The 18,688-nt window shown below is 40.8% G+C and overlaps 1 protein-coding gene across 17 annotated transcripts in view; it reads right to left on the reverse strand.

Annotated features, from left to right (window-relative positions):
- Window positions 1-18,688, reverse strand: part of MTMR3 (myotubularin related protein 3) — a 79,455-nt gene that overhangs the window by 48,907 nt on the left and 11,860 nt on the right. For 13 of the 17 annotated variants that reach the window (XM_082203039.1, XM_082203048.1, XM_082203035.1 and 10 more), the window contains 7 exons: window positions 12,861-12,925; window positions 10,388-10,464; window positions 8,962-9,051; window positions 7,442-7,558; window positions 5,053-5,085; window positions 1,631-1,713; window positions 588-754 (listed from right to left, as the gene is read on the reverse strand). In XM_082203039.1, the coding sequence (XP_082059165.1) occupies window positions 588-754; window positions 1,631-1,713; window positions 5,053-5,085; window positions 7,442-7,558; window positions 8,962-9,051; window positions 10,388-10,390 (493 nt within the window). In that variant the 5' untranslated portion in view covers window positions 10,391-10,464; window positions 12,861-12,925. Of the gene's footprint in view, window positions 1-587; window positions 755-1,630; window positions 1,714-5,052; window positions 5,086-7,441; window positions 7,559-8,961; window positions 9,052-10,387; window positions 10,465-12,860; window positions 12,932-18,688 lie in introns of those variants that run through there. The other 4 variants (XM_082203045.1, XM_082203047.1, XM_082203041.1 and 1 more) reach the window with 2 other exon arrangements.

Here is an 18,688-nt window from a genome sequence, read left to right on the forward strand (position 1 = left end):
CTATAAGAAGGTGGAGCCATAACCCAACCTGATGACCTTCTATAGTAACGGCATAAAGTGTAATAATACATTTTTGTTTCTGCACATGCATACGTTATAGGCCTATGTCAAAAGAGAGGAGGAAGCACTTTATTACCACAAAAAGCCTTCTCTCCATTTCAGCTTGTTGGTCCAGAGGGTCTGCAAAATGAGGCCAGAATATTCACCCATTATGAAAGAAGGCCAAAGTCATTGTCCTTGCTTTGATTTGGCTTTGTGGCATCCCATTGTGGCATCCCATAGTCAAGACTGATTGACATGGCATCCTAATGCTGCTTATGTAATATGCAATTGGCTTGAACTGCCTATGAAGAAGTCCATAGATAATATTAAAAATAGCAGGAAAGCTGTATGTTGGAGAAAGCATCCACAAACAATGAACAACAACAAAAAAAGGCAACTGAATAGTGGCAGCTTTAAAACCTATCCATTAAACCCTTCACTCCCTTAACCTTGAAACTTTTCAGAGGCAAAAATCCACCAGCACCTCAATCAACTGGAACAAGCTCCTTTATCTCTACAGCTACACAAAGAATGTTGCATCATACCTGGTCGACACAAATCACCATGCTGTTCTTTTTCACTAGCATACACCTCCATACACCAGGCGTGGTAAGCAAATGAGAAGAGATCCTCTATCTTTGAAGGAGGGCGGATGGCATTGTTCAGCCGTTTAAGCCACTCTTGACACTGCTCAAAAGTAGAGAACTGACATCTGTAAAAAAAATAATAAAAAAAATTAAGCCGGATAAAAATCTATTAATTCTCACCCAGAGAGATCCAAGCCACAGAATCCAATGAAAGTTTAGCTTCAAAGCAAGAATGCAAAGTTAATATCATTACCTCAAGATCATCCATTTTTAATCTAGGGTTCTTTGCATAAACCTTCAGACCATAGCCAAAGCTATCTAAATACTTTTTTTTTTAATTTGAAGAAAGGCCATCACCACCTCTGGCAGCAAGAAGCAAAATCATGCAAATGATAAATGAGAACAGGCCTTTTCTACAGTGGCTTCCCATCTGTGGCCTGCTCCCCTCCAGGGAGGCTCGCCTGGTGCCTTCATTAAGTGCCAGGCAAAATCATTTATCTATAACTAAGCCTTTGCCTGATTAAACATCCAATGGCCTTTTTAAAGTTCATGATGGTGGGGTTATTGGTTTTTGTTTTTTATTACGTATTTTCTTATTTTGTGTTTTTATGTTGTGAATCGCCCTGTGATCTTTGGACGAGGTGTGGTACACAAATGTAATAAATAAATAATAACAACAACAATAACAATAACGTGAAAATGAACACACAATGAAATAAGCTGTTTCAGTTAATCTGAGGCACCCACAATTGATGGAGATGGATAATTTGTTATACTCCTGCAAATGCATGCCTTCAACTGAAAAGTTAAACTGCTACAGTGGATTGTCAATGTTCTATTGATACAATACAAGACAAGGGGGAAAACGTTGCCCAGTCATGAGACCAAGTAATAATTATTAAACAGGGTACTGATACCAATCTTTAGCAGGCCATGCTTCCTTGTAATAGTGTAACATGTACAACCATCAGGATAATTTATATGTATATATACACACATACCTGATAACTTTGCAGTCCTTACAAGTCAAGTGAAGCTGAAATATATCCCGGCATTCAACACTCTCTATAAGCTGCAATGGAACCTGTGATTAAAAAGATTAAATGACCTTGCTTAAAAAAGGCTGACACAGTTTCACAGCATTTAATATAATGATTTATTAGACTATTGTCCCTCATTTTCTTCCCGTATGAACAGGTACAGTTGAGTCATGGAAAAGGAACATGTGTAATTATGACACAGCATAAACAGACTCCTATTTTGTGGCATCTTAAAGGCGAACACATTTATTATAGCATTTAAGTTTTCATGGACTGGGTTACACTTCACCAGATGCAAGAAATGTTACACAAATGTAAGAGATATACACTTGCCTTCCTTAAAAAGTGCTTTATGTTTATGGTACTTATAAAGCACATTTTAAGGCGATCACTCAAGTTCCATGTTTAAAGCAGCAACAATTCTACAGGAAAAGAGAACTACGTTTCTCTCAAACATTAGAGACAGTTCTCCAGCTTATATGGTTTGGTCATGCAATACTTCTTGTGCAGTGCACCTTTCTCATCTCCAAACCTAAGAAACAACCACACTCCTGTTTTACCTTCTTCTACTCCTGTTTAACCTTCATTCACTCCTTGGGGCAGGAGGGAGGGCGAATTCTCTATAGAGCAAATGTTGGGATAAGGGGAAAATCTGCCCTTCAAAATTCTGATACTGGATTCTCCCGTGCCTCCACTTCAACACTATCCCCAAATTCAGCACTGCTTCCTTTTAGAGTAAACACCAGCCTTTAGCTCACAACTGATAAATAAAACACCACACCTATATCAATATGTAGAAATGGGTCAATCTGTCTTGATACGGCTTCTGCCGACAGAAACCCGACAGAAACTATGGTGTATTCTCAACTACACCCCACTAGCAATCACTATAATATATGGACCAACTCACCATAATTATGTCCATTATATGAGCTGTTAAGCAAGTTTATCACTTCTGTCTCTTGGCAGCCGTGAACTTCTGATTGGGCAGAAGGTGCACACCCGTTGAACAGGAGAAGGTCCATGTGCAATGGGGGCAGCCAGAGAGACCAAGCAACAGCATTGCCTCAAGGCCAGTGGAGGCTGGTCCATTAAGCCAAACAGGGCACTGGACCACCAATCTCACTCTACTTCAGCCAGCCCCCATCTGCTTTGCCTTCCTACTGGGGCTGGTTCCAGCTGGCTACTTCCTCCTCCTTGGTTGAAGTTGGCACTGCAGAACCCAGCAGGGAAGAGGCAAAACTAAAATTTGCTGGCTCCACCTAATGTTGGTCTCCCTGACTTCCACCTTGGAAGCCCCTATGGGCACTAGTCACCATGGCTCCAGGGTCCCTGGAATGCATTATCTGTGCAAAGACAGAGCAGGGCAGTGTTGCTGGGGGGCAGGCACCATAAACGGGCACCTTCTGTGCCAACTTTTAAACACCTGCTGAAAATTCTTCTATTCTGCCAGGCCTATGGAGGCAATTAAGAGTACGTCCTCCATAATGGCCTACTGATGTTTGCTTTTAATTTCTTTCTGCTTTTGTTTTTAACTGCTTATGATTTTATTGGTTGGTTTTATGTTTTTATATTGTTGCAAACCACTGTGATACATTTTTATGATACAGCAGTAAGGAAACAAACAAACAAATATTCCCACATCCTGAGCTGTTGGCTTGAGATGGAACTAGGCTGGCGTCAATACTGCTACAGCCATAAAGAGGGTGGCAATGGACAATAGACCTAGGTTTCATGCTAGGGGACCAAAAATAAAATAAAATAAAATAGTAAGAGGGGACTTGAAAATTTCTGCTCAGAAACCTTGTGACCAAACGAACCCAAGCTCTCCATCAAGTCAAAGACTTTCCTCACATCTTTGTCCTACTCTGGAACCTGGGCTGCTTCAAGAATTTGTGCTGTGCATCAGCCTCTCCCTGTGTACCCTTTCCTTGAACCTTTCCAAGATCACAGTTGCGGAGCTGAAACTTCCTTACCAAGATTATCATATTAAAACCTCCTCTTTATCACTTATTAGTTCAAATAGATGTTTCCTACTGCCCTCCTTATTTTTTCTCCCGCCCTGTTCCCTGCCTCCATCTGTTCCCCTTCTCTCTTTCGCTCTAAACAACCCTCCTTTATTAAATACAGCCTTCCACAGTATTCTCAATGAAAAGTGGAGCATTTGCTTCTGGGGGGCGGGGAACTATTGGAATATAACTTTCCTTCATCTCATATTGCCAAGCATTCTGCCTCACCTTCACCTGTGAATTCCATTTGCCTTTCTACCAGGCAAGTTCAGGAAGGAGAATGCCAACAGCTAGGAACTACCTCCAGGGTTAGAGGCTGCATGCAGTGAATACCAACTGCTGGAAACAATAGTGGGGAAAGGGGCTACAGCGCTCATGTCTTGTTTGTGTGGCCATGTGGTTGGCCACTGCAGAAAACAGGATGCTGGACTAGGTGGGCTTTTGATCTGATCCAGCGGCCAGATTCTTCTTGTCTTCAATAGTCATGCTTTAGAACACCACAAATCCGTGCAGTTAGTTCATCCTCCAAAACACAAAATGCTTGGTCAGGCAGCAGTGCACTAATAAGGCAGAATCAGTAAAACAATGAACAAAACATTCTGCCTGTTTTCAGTGAGCATGCAAAGCTATCCAAACCCACCAGTGTCATTTTACAGTGGGAAATCTCTAAGCATGTTTATTACCTTTAATTAAAAAAAATGATTTCCAACAAATGTTAATATTCCTGCTATGTGTCTGAATTTGTTATGGATTGCAGATGAAGAGAGCTACATTTGGTGAAACTAAATTATTGCCCACGAGTAGAGGGGCAAAAATCCTAAATATTAACTGAACCGAACAGGAAACAAGTTTCACTGTGTCATTAAACTTCCCTTGTTTGACCCTTTAAATTTTAGTGCACTGCACCTACTACAAACTTACAAGAAGTCCCAATTCAAATCTATGACATTTGAACCAAATTATAATTCTTTTGCTGCTGCTGCTGTTCCCATAGCTTTACCAAATGCCACAATTTAAACACTTTCCTTAAATGGAGCCAACCAAGAAATAAACCTGGGCATTCAGTTTTGATGTGCAAAGTGTGTAACACTGCTGAATTTGCAAACAATCCCATGGATGAATAAGTCAACACTTTTGAAAGCCACCATTCCATCAGCTTATTGCTTCGTTTACTGAGCCTTTTGTTTGCTTTTTCAAAAGGGGACATCAAGTTCCTATTGCTATGCGATCCATGAATTTATCCAGTCAGTCAAAATGCATCATGCATTACAGCCACTGCCTGTGTTGCAAGGTGAGCACTGGCCACACAAGTTTATTCTTTTCCAAGCAAAGGTGCAGCAGTAAAATGTTACACAGCAACACCGTTTTACTTACTGAGAGCTCACAAGCGGCAAGTTTACAGACTCTCTATTGAATTGTAAACAAAGGACAAAATTAGAATGAAACCAAAAGGCAGGCTTTGGATATTCTCAGCTGAGTTTCCCTTTCTATTAGTCAGCTAACTTGCATACCAAACATGAATGCTGGGGGCCAAGGTTACTACTGCCAATGTGCAATATCAAGTGACTTCAGGAGCACTAATTTTTGCCTGGCCAAGAGGCACAGAAACAAAATTCAGGATGTCACATGGGGATAACTTCAACTAGTATTACAACATTAAGTGCCAGCAGTTTTGTCAGGACTCAATAATCCAATCAGTGTATTAAACTGCAGTGTAAATTTTAACCAGAATGATTATATTAATAAACATTTCCCTATGATCAGATAAACACACTAAAAGTATGGAAATTAATAGCATCTCAGAATACTTAGAATTACAGCAGTATTACTTGCCCGGTGACACTGAAGCAGATACTTCTAAACTACCATGTTATGCTCTAGATGGGAAGTCAGTAGCTTCTCAATGCAATGTATCATAGATAATATTTATTACGGCCATAGGCCCATACAGGTAAAAACAACACATAAGTGACAGCTTGTGCCGTAGGGGAAAAGAAAAAAAGAAAAGAAAAACAGTCGCTAAAACACCGCTCTAACAATAAAATACTATAAGATGGAAAGGCAAGCTACGCCTTAATTAGCTTGTAGCGCTCCTTGGCGTCGCTTTTGGGAGAGGACAGCGACCAGGAACCTAGCCACTTTCAGGGTCGTGTGGGGATCCTTATCCTGCAAGATTTGGGCAAGATGGAATTTTGGAGGGGTACCCTCTAGTTTCTGTATGATTGATCCCAACAAATTTGCCCGTGGCACCTTGAACAGGGGGCAGGTGAACATAATGTGCTGGAGCGACTCCGGCGTCACCTTATCACATTCGCACGTGGCGATGTATCAATTTTTTTTCCACTCATCTATTAGGATTAGCATACACACCCAGATTTCATTACAGAAGAGCAATATGTGTTTTAATTCTACTTCATCTCACCAACATGACTCGCATAATTCCACATGATTCGCAGCTGGTGATAAGCTACGAAGCAGAATGAACATTACTTGGGTTGTCAGGTGAGGACCACAGCTGCGACCAAGAAACTGTTTTAACTTTTATACACACACACAACACAACACAAAAATTACACACAAGAACTTCTAGTTCTAATCATTTATTTATTTTAAAATTGCAAAAACAAATTCAGACTGCCTATCCACTTTAGCACACAGCAAGGGGGCACCAAGGAACTCTGTCCCATGGAATCTATTTTAAGCAGTAGAACAATAAATTCTCACTTGAATGAGGCTCTTTGTGTGCAGCACCAGAAGTCACTGCTGGTTTTTGTTTTTTGTTCTTAATTAGGGAACTGAGTGCCTAACAAGTTTTGAGCTAGGTGCTCTTCAACAGGGTCAGAAATTATATAGATTTCCCTGTCACCCCTAAGAAAGCCAGATATTTCTAACAGGTCACTGAGTGACATGGAGAAAGTTATTTCAACAACAGCGTGATTCATTGCATGTAACAGCTACTATACAAAGAGCACTGTTATGCTCCATGACAGCCTCTTCCAATTTCCAAACAACCTCATGCATTTTACTTTGCCAGGTCTCTGAGCTGAAGCACATGGACCACAACCCAAGGAATGCTGGGCGCAGACAATGAGCCATGCTCTCTACAAGTGGGCCTATATACTCCCATCAGTGGAAAACTGAATACTACTATTCTACTACCTGTTGACATGTGGTCTTAGGGGCTGAGAAAACATTCGCATGGCACCACTAGTCTCAAAGGATCCTTGGCAGCAGCCATATTATGCAAGCTCACAGCTCGGTTCCCCAAAACCAGAGCAGGAATCTCAATACATTGCTACCAAATGGATTGGAAAGTTTGCAAGGGCCAAAGACCTACTGCTGTTCAGCTGAGCTACAGCTGCCAAGAAGCAAATCCAAAAAGGTGTTCAATCAAGGATACTAATAAGGCAACCAAGAAGAATTAACGCAGCGGGGCTAGGACATGTGTGGGGAACCTTTGACCGTCCAGATGTTGTTGAGCTACAACTCCCAATATCCTAGGCAGTCAGCAGCATCTGGAGGGCCAAAGGTTCCCCACCCTGAACTAGGATGAGGAAAGAAGAATTGCAGGTTAGTTATCTAGAACAGCAGCAGGGAGATGGACATAATTCTTCATTCTGGATCCTTGTTGTTTCCTAACTTACATCTATGAGTTACATGATAAGAGCCCCAATATATAAAGAATGGGTGGCTGTGCATTTCCCAACCACATAACCAGCAAGATCTCTAGCCTTGAACAGCCAGGGCAGACGTGAAGACTTACATTCACAATTGATTCCTTAAATTTGATGTGAAGTCTATAGTTGGAAAGTGCAATGATGGCATCTTCAGCTCGACCTACGTATTCAGTGCTCTCCCCATGAAGTTCGGGGAACGGGACCTGTTGAAAGGGGGAGGGGGAGGGAAATAAGTTTTATGTAAACAAGTTGATGGTGGATTCTCAAGGAGTTCACTCACTCACACCTCAAATGCAAAGCATACGGATCTTGACGGAATATGACAAGGACGTGCATGTAGTTGTTAAAAGCCACAGAAAGCTTTGGGTAAACACCTGACAGAACAAGGGCTTTAAGCTGTGTCACAAAACATTAAGAGGGGCATATTTTGATGGAAGCAGTTGCAGCTGAATGTTCCCACAGTAAGTTGATTCTTGCTGAAACAACATTAATATGGCAGGCAGCCACAACCAAAGACCCCTTGGGCAGTGGCTGCCTTCCACTTTCATGTTGTTTCAGCAAGATGCCCATTGTGAAAGTGTAGAGAAGTCGTCTCCACCTTCCACACTGAGCAGGGAATCAAAGATGATCTAAAACACCAAAAGGAGATTCACCCCAAATAATTAGCTCCAGTAGAAGAAGGGACTGTTACAGAGCTGAAACATCACCTCAGTTCAATATCAAGTTGGATAGAAATACAGTCGTATTTCTATTGGTTTTCTAACAGCTTAGTTCATTGGAACTAAGCAACTTGGAATTCAAATGAAATCAACAACTTGGAATTCAAATGTCACAAACCCAGAAGTAGGTGTTCAGTTTGCGAACTTTGCCTCAGAAACCGAACGTCTGGCGCAACTTCCGCAGTTTCCAATTGGCTGCAGGATGCTCCTGCAACCATTCGGAAGCTGCGCCTTGGTTTCCGAACGTTTCGGAATTCAAACAGACTTCCGGAATGCATTATGTTCGAAAACCAAGGTACGACTATATAAGCAACGGACAGAAATAAAACCTGTGGAGCTACTTCAGAAAGCAGGAAGTTTTTCTGTATTATAAACAATTGTAGAATTGACACAGAGGAAAGGAAAGTGTGACACAAAGAATTCCAAGGTTTTCATATATACTGTATAGCTGAAGAATTAATTCTAACAAGGTGAAGGGAAGGAAGAGAAGGTCCCTTGAAAGTAAGTGATTAAGCCTAGTGAGGACATAAGAGCCCTGACAGCTCAGACTAAAAGCCTACTGAATCCAGCAGACTGCTTCTCACAATGGTCAGCTAGATGCCTGTGGGAAGCCCACAAGCAGGACATGAGCACAGGCGCCCTCCCATCAGCAAATGGCATTCAGAGACATGCTGCAGACAGCACAGATGGGTTTGCAGGAAAACGTCCAATTAAGAAACGCACAGTTAAATAACTTTTGCAATCAAGCTCACAAGTGCAGCAACAGGGTTTGAATTAATAGTCCCATGAGTTAAGATAAATCAAGTGTCTGATCTTGGCTAGAAATAGCATCATCAGATCTGCCCATGTGTCATTGCTGCGAGGGCAAAGGAGAGTCGGGTGACTACCTGGAGATTCTCATCCTCACGGATCAGCTGCTTCCTGGGGAAGATCTGATTAGCTTGGATGCATTCAAGGCTGTGTTGAGTCTCTTCATCCTGAAAAAAACAGATCATGCAGTTTATTTCAACAGTTATACACCCATACATACTAAATCTTTTCACTGACTGAGTTTTTGGGGGGATGGGGTGGGTCACGGGGAATCACTGCAATGCACCAATGAAATGCTTTGCTATAACAAGCCTCTAATTTTAAATTTGTCACCATCCTTTTATGCTTACACTACTGGCCACTTTTTTGTCAGGAGCACACAACACTTTAGCTTGCTGCCTTTTGGTGCCCACACAAATGTGGTGATCAGGGCAAAGGGATGTTCATAGTGCTGGCCTACTCTCCAGTTCCCCTTTCTCAACTGACTCAAATGACAGGAATTGAGCAGCACCTCCCTCTACCTGCTGCCTGCAGAGGTATCACTCAGGTCTGGAATGCCTTGAAATTTTAAATAAACAATAAACAATTTTTTTAAAAATAAAATTTATGCACCACTTGGTTGTAGAAAAAAACCTGAAAGCTACTTACAAAAATCATAAAACAATAACATTATCACAAGGAAAGTTTACAACAATGTTTTAAAACAAAAAGTTAAAACAACCATAGACTAAAACTCAAAAGAAACTTCCCTTTCTTCCCTCCCCTGCCTAATGGTACTGACTCACTGAGAAATCTCAGAACTACTTCAGAAAACTTGAGGTTCTTTTTTAAAAAAAATTAAATAACTTACGACTGTAACTAATTGTAAACTCACTCGGAACAGTATCAAAACATATATTTTATACATCTTTTTCACTTCATGATAAACATATGAAAGTATGCAACTCTTTTTATTTTTTCCTTTATTTTAGATGCCATTTTGAGAAAGCAGATCAGCCTTGTATTTGACACCTGGACTGGTCAGATGCCCAGAAATGTAATCTAAGTGCATGGAACTCCAGATTAGTTTCAAAGTGATGACAAATTGAATTTATGCCCCATGAATATTAAATACAGAGTTAAATTATGGTGCACAAGGTGCCAAAAATTGTGTTTTAACTGTGCTGAAGGATGTGATTTAGACACCTAAAACCCTGCAAGGGTGGGACATCAAAGCCACTTTCCTTCTCCAGGAAGAGAAAGAAAAAGTTAGTAAGTACTGTAAGTAACTTGAATCCCTAACTCTGGTGCTTTGTTGGAACCTGGCAGCTATTTATTATGTACTCAACAGGGCAGAAACGAGCCGTACCAATCCTTGCTCATTTCAAACAGCTCTGTCCTTTGAATGAAATATAATCCCCAAGTGTAGTACAGCCTACTGTATACATCCAAGGGTCACACCCCACTTTCTCATGCTTCAACCTGCCTTGTGCTGATTAAGCTTAACTGAATTTGTACGCTTACCATGACAGAGTCAGGTTAATAGGCAGAGCCTTGTCCCTGCTTTCAATTGTCTGTAGCGCTGTATATCATGTAACAATCTGAAAGACAAAATTAGAAAGTGAGTAAACAGGACAACACATTTACTATTAGTAAATAAGTCACCGATATTCATTTGGATTCTAAATAACTCAAGTACAGATGTAAGAAAACAGTTCAAACGACAAAATATAGGCAAAGGCATTTAATTAACTCCATTTGATTTTTTCAAAGCGTAAGTGACTCACTCAAATTTGTTCTGAATTTTTGGTTGCTGGGTTTCTTTAAAAGACTGATTTGAACTTGCATTATAACAGATGTCCATGCTGCAAAGCAAACCATTTCTGAAGCTCTGAAAAAATGGTATTGGAATCTGCCATTCAAAGAATAAAAGTAAAAACAAGTCCCGCAGGGTGCACTTAACTCCTGAGGCACATCAAAAGTAGCTCTTTGGATTCTGGCTGTTCTATTTATTAACCAAGCTCACCTGCCATGGTGATGAATTCACTTTTAACGTCACTGTTAACAGTGAACCTCAAGAAAAGTACAAAGTCACGCAGTTCTGTGGGCTGCCATTTAGCCTATTAACATAGAGCTCTGCAATATGTTTAACTACCTGGAATATCACTACGAAATACAGCCTTCCGAGAAGCCCTATAGCCCTCTAAAAGTTTTAACTTTATTTATTTAGAAGGCTGATATCCTAACTAGGCCTTCAAATGAATCAGGGCTGCTTACAATACTCTCCCTATTATGCCTAACTAAAAAGTTAGAAAGCCATTATAATACTGAGTTAGAAGAAAAGTCCTGGAAAGAAGTCTAATAATGAGTTTATTGTCTATTACAGGAAAATTTTGTGCCAGCTTTCTGTGCAACAAATTCAGAGCCTGGGTTAATGGCCATAATATGTTGGGGGGGGGGAGAGAAATACCTTGGCTACTAAGAGGATGAGATTTCATATTTTTCATATTTCATTTTTTATAGCTTCTTTAATGGTTTGTTGACTTTAATAAACATTTGATTGATTGGTCTAACTAAACTGTATTAGGAAGAGACTTTAACTAAAAACACTGCTGTTTTAGCTCTTCCGTGATCAGAGCTGCCTAATAACTGGAGCTGCAAATATTTGTATTTTTTTTATACAATGCAGCTTACAACAAGCAAGTTCACAGTTTCACAATAAAAACTACAACACCAAGACAAAACACAAATACCGTAGAATACAATACAATAGCAAAAGGCAGAACCAATAAAGCAAACTGCTTCATCAAGGCAAAGCCTGCCCTTAAATATAAAAAAGTATTCAACAACTTTAACTTTAACAAGTGATGTTTGTGTTTGTTTGTTTGTGTGTGTGTGTGTGTGTGTGTGTCACCCTGACTTCTAATGTGTTGAAAAGTTTGAGTGGACTGAGAAGGCCCTCACTCTCATCCCAATCAAACAATCCTTCCCCAAAGACGGGACATAGAGAAGGGCCTCCTCTATATCCAATGCAGTGGGCAAGGTGATATGGGAAAGGCAGTCTGATTAAATTCAATAATAACTCATTTATGAAGCCTTTTGGCAGCTTTCTACTAGCCTCTATTCGGCAACATGGCTTTCCTAAAAGGCACTCTAATTCTTACTGAGTAGCAAAGAACTTCTGAGCCTGTAAGTGCAAGGAAACAGGACTGCAGAGACTGGTATGGCTCAGATTTGCAGCTTGATTGCCTCTCCAACATAGCATGCAGACCATGCACTGCTGAAGCTATCTGTTGTGTGGAAGGTGGGGCTAACCCTGCCCACACCTGTGAAATTCCATTCACATTGAATGGTGCATCACAAACACACACATATTCATGGCAGTTATGCTCACAACTGAAATATTACCACAGGCAATGCTGTCATGTTCACCTAATGCCTATCCATACTTCATGACATAATCCAAGACAATACAGAACAAAGTAAGATTAGAAGGGGGAAGAATCATAACAGCTTCACGTACAAAGCCTATGTCAGTCCTTCCTAACTGGAGACTGAATGGAGTAGAGGCTACAGGATGAAGCAGATAAGAGTGGAAAGCTTTTTGGTCCACATAGCTGGCTCAACTGAAAAGCGAAATGAATAGCTCCATAACAAGGTTACCATCAGATGAATCAGAACAAGCTGCTACTCCCTATTTCTGCCTTCGTAATCATATGGGATACCTCCAATTGTGCACAGAAATATGCCACAAATGGGGGCACACCCTTCTGTCTTTTGCTAAGCAATAGGCAGTAGTTCGCCAGGGTTTAAGGCTGGGTTCTTTCCCAGTCATACCTGGAGATGCCAGGGACTGAACTGCAAAGCACATGCTCTAACACTGAGGTGCGGCCCTTCCCCATACATTCACATTCTGCAGATGTGGACTACCAGAAGGTTCAACACAGTAAGCTGAGATGCTTAAGCTTCATTTTTTGCTAACCATCTATTAACTTACCAGCTAGTACCAGAATATTCCTTCCAAAAATTCCAGGAGTTGGTTCAATGTTCTGTTACTTCAAACTGAAAGCAGAAAGAATGAAAGGTCATGCTGTAATCAAACTGAATTCATGGTTATTTGGTGTATGCCACCTCAGAAGCCTGCTTAACTAACCACAGCAAAATATAAATACTAGAAATGAACAGCCTTCATCCCAAAATAGCATTTAAGCAGTAAAGGTAAACTGTTATTTCTAACTCTCCAGTCCATCCATTCTTCTAATCTTAGCACTGCTTTCAAGATGTCCATGCCCTAAAATGTATTTTTTAGTAGCTTGTACCCGTTTGGAGCTCACTTTATCTCTAGGAAGCAAGAACAATTGCATAAAGGGATAATTAATAATTTTGGAAGTTGGGGGTAGCCGTGATCTCAGCTGAGCTTGAAATACAGAACGAAAGGTAGATTTCAAGTGCTTACTCAAAACCCAGTGATATCATTTTTTAAAAATTATTTTTACTGATTGTACTTATATGACCCCTTTCAGGGCAAAGTCCTCTCAAACCAGTTTGATAATTTGCTTCATTCATACAAGCACACACCCCAGAATATTTTGGTATCATATTTACAGCAGAAACATTGTCCAGTACAATCCATTCCCAATCCCAACAACTTTCCTTTTATGTTTCCACCTGTGAGCCATCCTGCTACTAAAACGGTCCACTAAAACCTACTGTCTTAGCTAGTCTGAAACCTTTGTCTAATGATGGAAAGATTACAAACTTGTACAGCACTCCCTTTCAGGTAAGGTTAGATTGTCTTGACTTGACTGCTATTTAAAACCCTCTGAATCTGCACAACAGGCAGTAATTCAGGAGGTCACAGAGTTGTAACTAGGCACAATGGAGCAATGCCCGAGTGCACCTCCTTCTCCTTTCCAATATATCCATTTCATAAGGGTTGATGCAAAATCCTGAAAACATATTTTGCTGAAAACAAGGAAGGGAGAGACTAGACATGGTCTGGGTGGAGATAGTTGTGGTCATGGAGCAAGACTTTCATTTAAAAGGACAGACCAAGACATTCCCCAGAGCTGTTGCTTCTGCAGTCATTTCTTCACCCACACACTTGTTTCTAAGTTTCAACTTTTCTTCCCCACAAGAGGAGAAAACAAAAACAGAACTGGCAAAAACTCCATCAGGTGGGGAAAGGGGGGGAAAGGAAACTGTCTGAACAGGCCATTAGGCTCACTTTCTGAGCACTGAAATGTCAGTGGCTTGTTCCACATGATGATGCCTGACACAATAAATATTACACAACACTTTGTATACAAAGGTATATAAAATGAACACATGCACTAACAATTATTTGAAATAAGTTTTGCAGGAAGTATATTTACAACCATGTACCCTGTGGATATTGGCAGTCAGACCCAGCTCAGTTTCCCCAATCCAGTTAGTTTCTCAAAACACCTGCCTTTTAATTCTCACGCGAGAAACTAGTTTAAGCGCCACTTGCTTACAAATATGACAAACTGTTTCAAGCTACTCTTCAAAAGCTGCAACCCTGTGCATGCTTCCTTGAGAGGAACCCTTGCCAGGCTAGATTCTCAGAAAATATACATAGCATTGCGCTCTATGTTTGTCACAAGCTCTTAAGTGGTATCTCAAGCAAACAGGGATGCATGTGATGATGACATGCTGAAAAACAGAACATTCTTAAGACAGCTTCCACTGATAACACAAGTCCTCCTAGTTTAGCCTTAAGTCGCCTTGCATCCCTGTGAGGGGAAAAGGCAGGATATAATTAAATATAATAAATATAATTAATTAATTAATTAATTAATTAATTAATTAATAGATAATCAATCTCCCATGTCCCCTCAGTTGTCCTGATGGGCTTTTAAAATAGCCATGAACGTCTCAGTTATGATTCATGTACTAGGCCTTAGCTTAGTGGTAGAGCACATGCTTAGAATGTAGGTGAGGGATGGGAAGCCTATGTCCCCCACCCCACCCCGCAAGATGTTGCTGGGCTACAACTCCCATCAACTCTGATTTCTGGCTATGCAGGGATGATGTGAGTTAGAGCACAACAACATCTGGGGGGACCACCCTGATGCAGAAGGTCCCAGATTTAACAAGTAAAGATTTCCAATAAAATAAAATTATTATACATACATACATACATACCCCGCCTATCTGGCTGGGTTTCCCCAGCCACTATGGATGGCTTCCAACAAAATATTAGACAATTCTGGGGTACATGGACCAATAATCAGACTCAGTATTAAGAAAGCTACATGTATTCATATTTTCAAACTTGGACACATGCAAATATTCCAGCTTTCAAACTTTCATTATCCCTTCTTTGCACAGTATTCACCGCCTTCCTTGTTTGAACTTCTATAAAGCATTTCTATTCCTCCTTACCCGTGGAGGATAAAATGCCATTGTGGCAGATTTGTCCTTTCCACCACTGCAGCCTGTGTGGCTTTCACTAAATACTTCCAGTGGGGTAGCAGTTTTTTTTTTTTGAAGCATGAGTAAATTGCTACTTGGCAAACATTAAAGTCTGACATCACGCCCGAGAATGAGATGGCTCGTTTCCACTTTGCGGGTATAATGGAATAATTCTTACTGCACATTTCATTATCTTGCATTTCACACACAGGAGTTATTAAATGGCATTATAAGAATTTAGGTTTTATTTTTATAGTCTTCCTGAAATAAACAAAAGCTAGAACGCAACAGAACTGTATCAATTAGTCTGTACAGGCCATGAGCTAAGGAAAGTACTTGTGGGAAAACTTACTGCATGTCACTGAAAGCAAACTTTGCATTTTTAAAGAGGCATACTAAAAAGGGATTTTAAAAAGAAGTGCTAAGTGTGCCACAGGCCCAGGCCAAAGTATGAGTCAGTGCCACACAAAAATGGCCTGTTTCACATGCACCAGTCCTTTGAGAAGCAGCAGGTCTCAGGATTACACACTCCTCACTCTGACACAGCCTCAAGAAGGAAATTGGAAGCATTTGTTTCTAAACCAGGGTTATGTCCAACTAAAGGAAGTAGTTAATTTGAACCAGTGAGGGTGCTGAACAGATGAAGTTGCAGCACCAAATTCAAAAGGAAGAATCAGGATCACACTTCCTTTACATCCACTGCTTGAATTCGGAACTTTTTTTGTTGCCATGCACAGCAGCAGAAAAAAACCACCAAATTCAAAAAGCATCAAATTCAAGCTAGAAAGGAAGGATCAAGAGGACTATTAAGAGTGTACTTCCAATTCTCCCTTTGCAATCACAGCCTGAATTCAAGCAATGGCTTACAGTTTGAATCACTTGATGGCATGTGATGTCAGGTGACATTTGTCTATGGAGGACTGGCCACTTCTGGATCTGGTCCTGTAGTCAGGTCCATTTCCCCAAGCTTCGTTTAAATGATTTGTTCTCCTGAGCTCAGAAGAACCCTGGAAATTTAAAAGGCAGGCGCAAAGCTGTTCAATTTCCTCTCCTCAGCCATACTGGAGGAAAGGTCACTGGAGGAGAGGTCAAGGTGTGATAATCTTTCTCATGAACATAGCACTGAATTATGGTTTTGCATTGCATGCAAAACAGACCTACATGTGCCGAACAGTGCCTCTTGATTGCTGGCTTCATCTATCAATCCTAAATTATGGTTTTAATCTTCCTCCTTGAATTGTTATTCCACTTTGATACAGTGGTACCTCGGGTTAAGTACTTAATTCGTTCTGGAGGTCCGTACTTAACCTGAAACTGTTCTTAATCTGAAGCACCACTTTAGCTAATGGGGCCTCCTGCTGCTGCTGCTGCCACACCACCAGAGCACGATTTCTGTTCTTAACCTGAAACAAAGTTCTTAACCTGAAGCGCTATTTCTGGGTTAGCGGAGTCTGTAACCTGAAGCGTATGTAACCCGAGGTACCACTGTATTTCTTAAAAGGTTGAGAAAGGTTGTTTTGTTTTTTACAATCCAAGCTGCTTCAGACCTTGGTTTTAGGTAAAAATGATGTAGCAGAAATAGAACAAAATGCATGTATCTGATGGAGTCACACTCAAACCACTAGTACTACTGACTGAAGCTTAGTCTATGCAGGCCAAGCCACAATACCCACCACCAAGTGATGAAAGACAACTCCAAGTTGAAGACCAGAGCTTTGCAACTCTGTGCCTTGCGAATGAAGCACAGATGATGCATACAGAATTCCTCCTACAGAGGAGGTTGATGGGGCCGGTTCCCCAGAGATTTCCAAAGTGATCCTAAATCAAAGCAGAAGTTTCAGCTCTATCCTATAATTATCAACACAACAGGTGAAACTTTAGTCACAAATATGTAGCAATTTATCTGACTACCAAGGGAGCTTTCTGGGCATAGATGAAATCTTCATTCTGGAGAGCTGGACTTCATGCAGTGTTCATCTTTCTGTCCACAAAGACGGATAGTTATCCATTTTGCAAAGGTGATAATATTATATATTCACAGGTTTAAAAAGGAGGTCCAGCAAAGGCTCTTATGGGGAACATTAAACGCCTGTGACTTTTTAATTTGCCTTCCTAAAATAAACAAGGGCTAAACACAATAAAGGAGAAAATCTAGTTTTAGGAGCTTTCCCTTGGACTGGATACTGTCAGTTTATTCTTCTCTGGACAGAGGTTACTTTCCAAAAAAAAGTAAACGTAGTGGTGTGTGTAGTGGTGAAGTGCACAGCTGTCCAAAATAGCATTTGAGAAATGAGTGGCTGCCTCTTTTTTTATTACCTTTGAACTTTGCTCTGAGCATCTCTATATAGAAAAATCCCTTCAACCATCTTATTGTCTTATTACTGTTCTTTGTCCTTCTCTTTAACCTTAAACAACTTTGATACAAATATATATATATAGAATGATCCGGGACAATTTCATATTATATCAGATTACCTCTATTGTAATCACAGCAGTAACTTCTAATGAGAGACAGCAGTCACTTCAGAAAAATGTGACATGACTGCCTGAAGAATATTAGCTAGCCCCAGAAAGAAAAGATGGGCACCGGAACTGACTGGAAGAAGTTCCTTTCTGTGACAAGATTCTTGAGCAAAAATTATCAAAACGCTTCTCTTTCAAGATGCCCTGAATCTTGGATGGAGACGTGAGCCCCCATGGCATAGTCAGACCTACATACCTCACTGTCTCTTCAGTTGGCAGTACATGTTTCTCCCTTAGGCAAAATGAAAGCTGGGAGATGGAGGGGGGGGTGTCGGTACGTTTCAAACTTCTGACATGCTTTCCAGAAGTTTGGCCATCACTGTACTGAAGTTTAATTAGCCTTCACAAACCTCATGCCCTATAGATGTTTTGGCTCCTTTGCCATCACCTGCACAGAATTCCCTGTCACCTGTGGCTACCAGGTTATTATTGAAATCAGCCTTCCCCAACCGAGTGCCCTCCAGGTGCTTTGGACTACAACTCCTGCCAGCTTCAGCCAGCTCTGCTGTGCTCCCATCCACCTTAGCATCATATGACTGTGCTGGCTGGGGTGACAGGAGTAGTAGTTCAAAGTATCTGGAAGGCACCAGGTTGAGGAAGGCTGAATTAGACAAAGAATCTTGTCCAGTGGCTGCTATTTTTTCCCCCCAAATTGATAAAAATCTCAGTCATTTAGGGAACAGGGTTGCATGAACTGGAGAGAGATTCAGATTTATTACATTTCTATTGCAAAGCTCAACATCTGTGTTTTCCATTAGGCTTTATCTCTTCCGGTACTAGTGACCAAGCAGACAATCTCTTTTTTTAGCGGCCCTTCCCTTTGGAAAGGCTAATGGGGAGGGTTGTTCGGTACCACTGCTGGAA

This window comes from Podarcis vaucheri (assembly GCF_965113315.1).
Source record: "Podarcis vaucheri genome assembly, chromosome: 16".
Classification (NCBI taxonomy): domain Eukaryota; kingdom Metazoa; phylum Chordata; class Lepidosauria; order Squamata; family Lacertidae; genus Podarcis; species Podarcis vaucheri.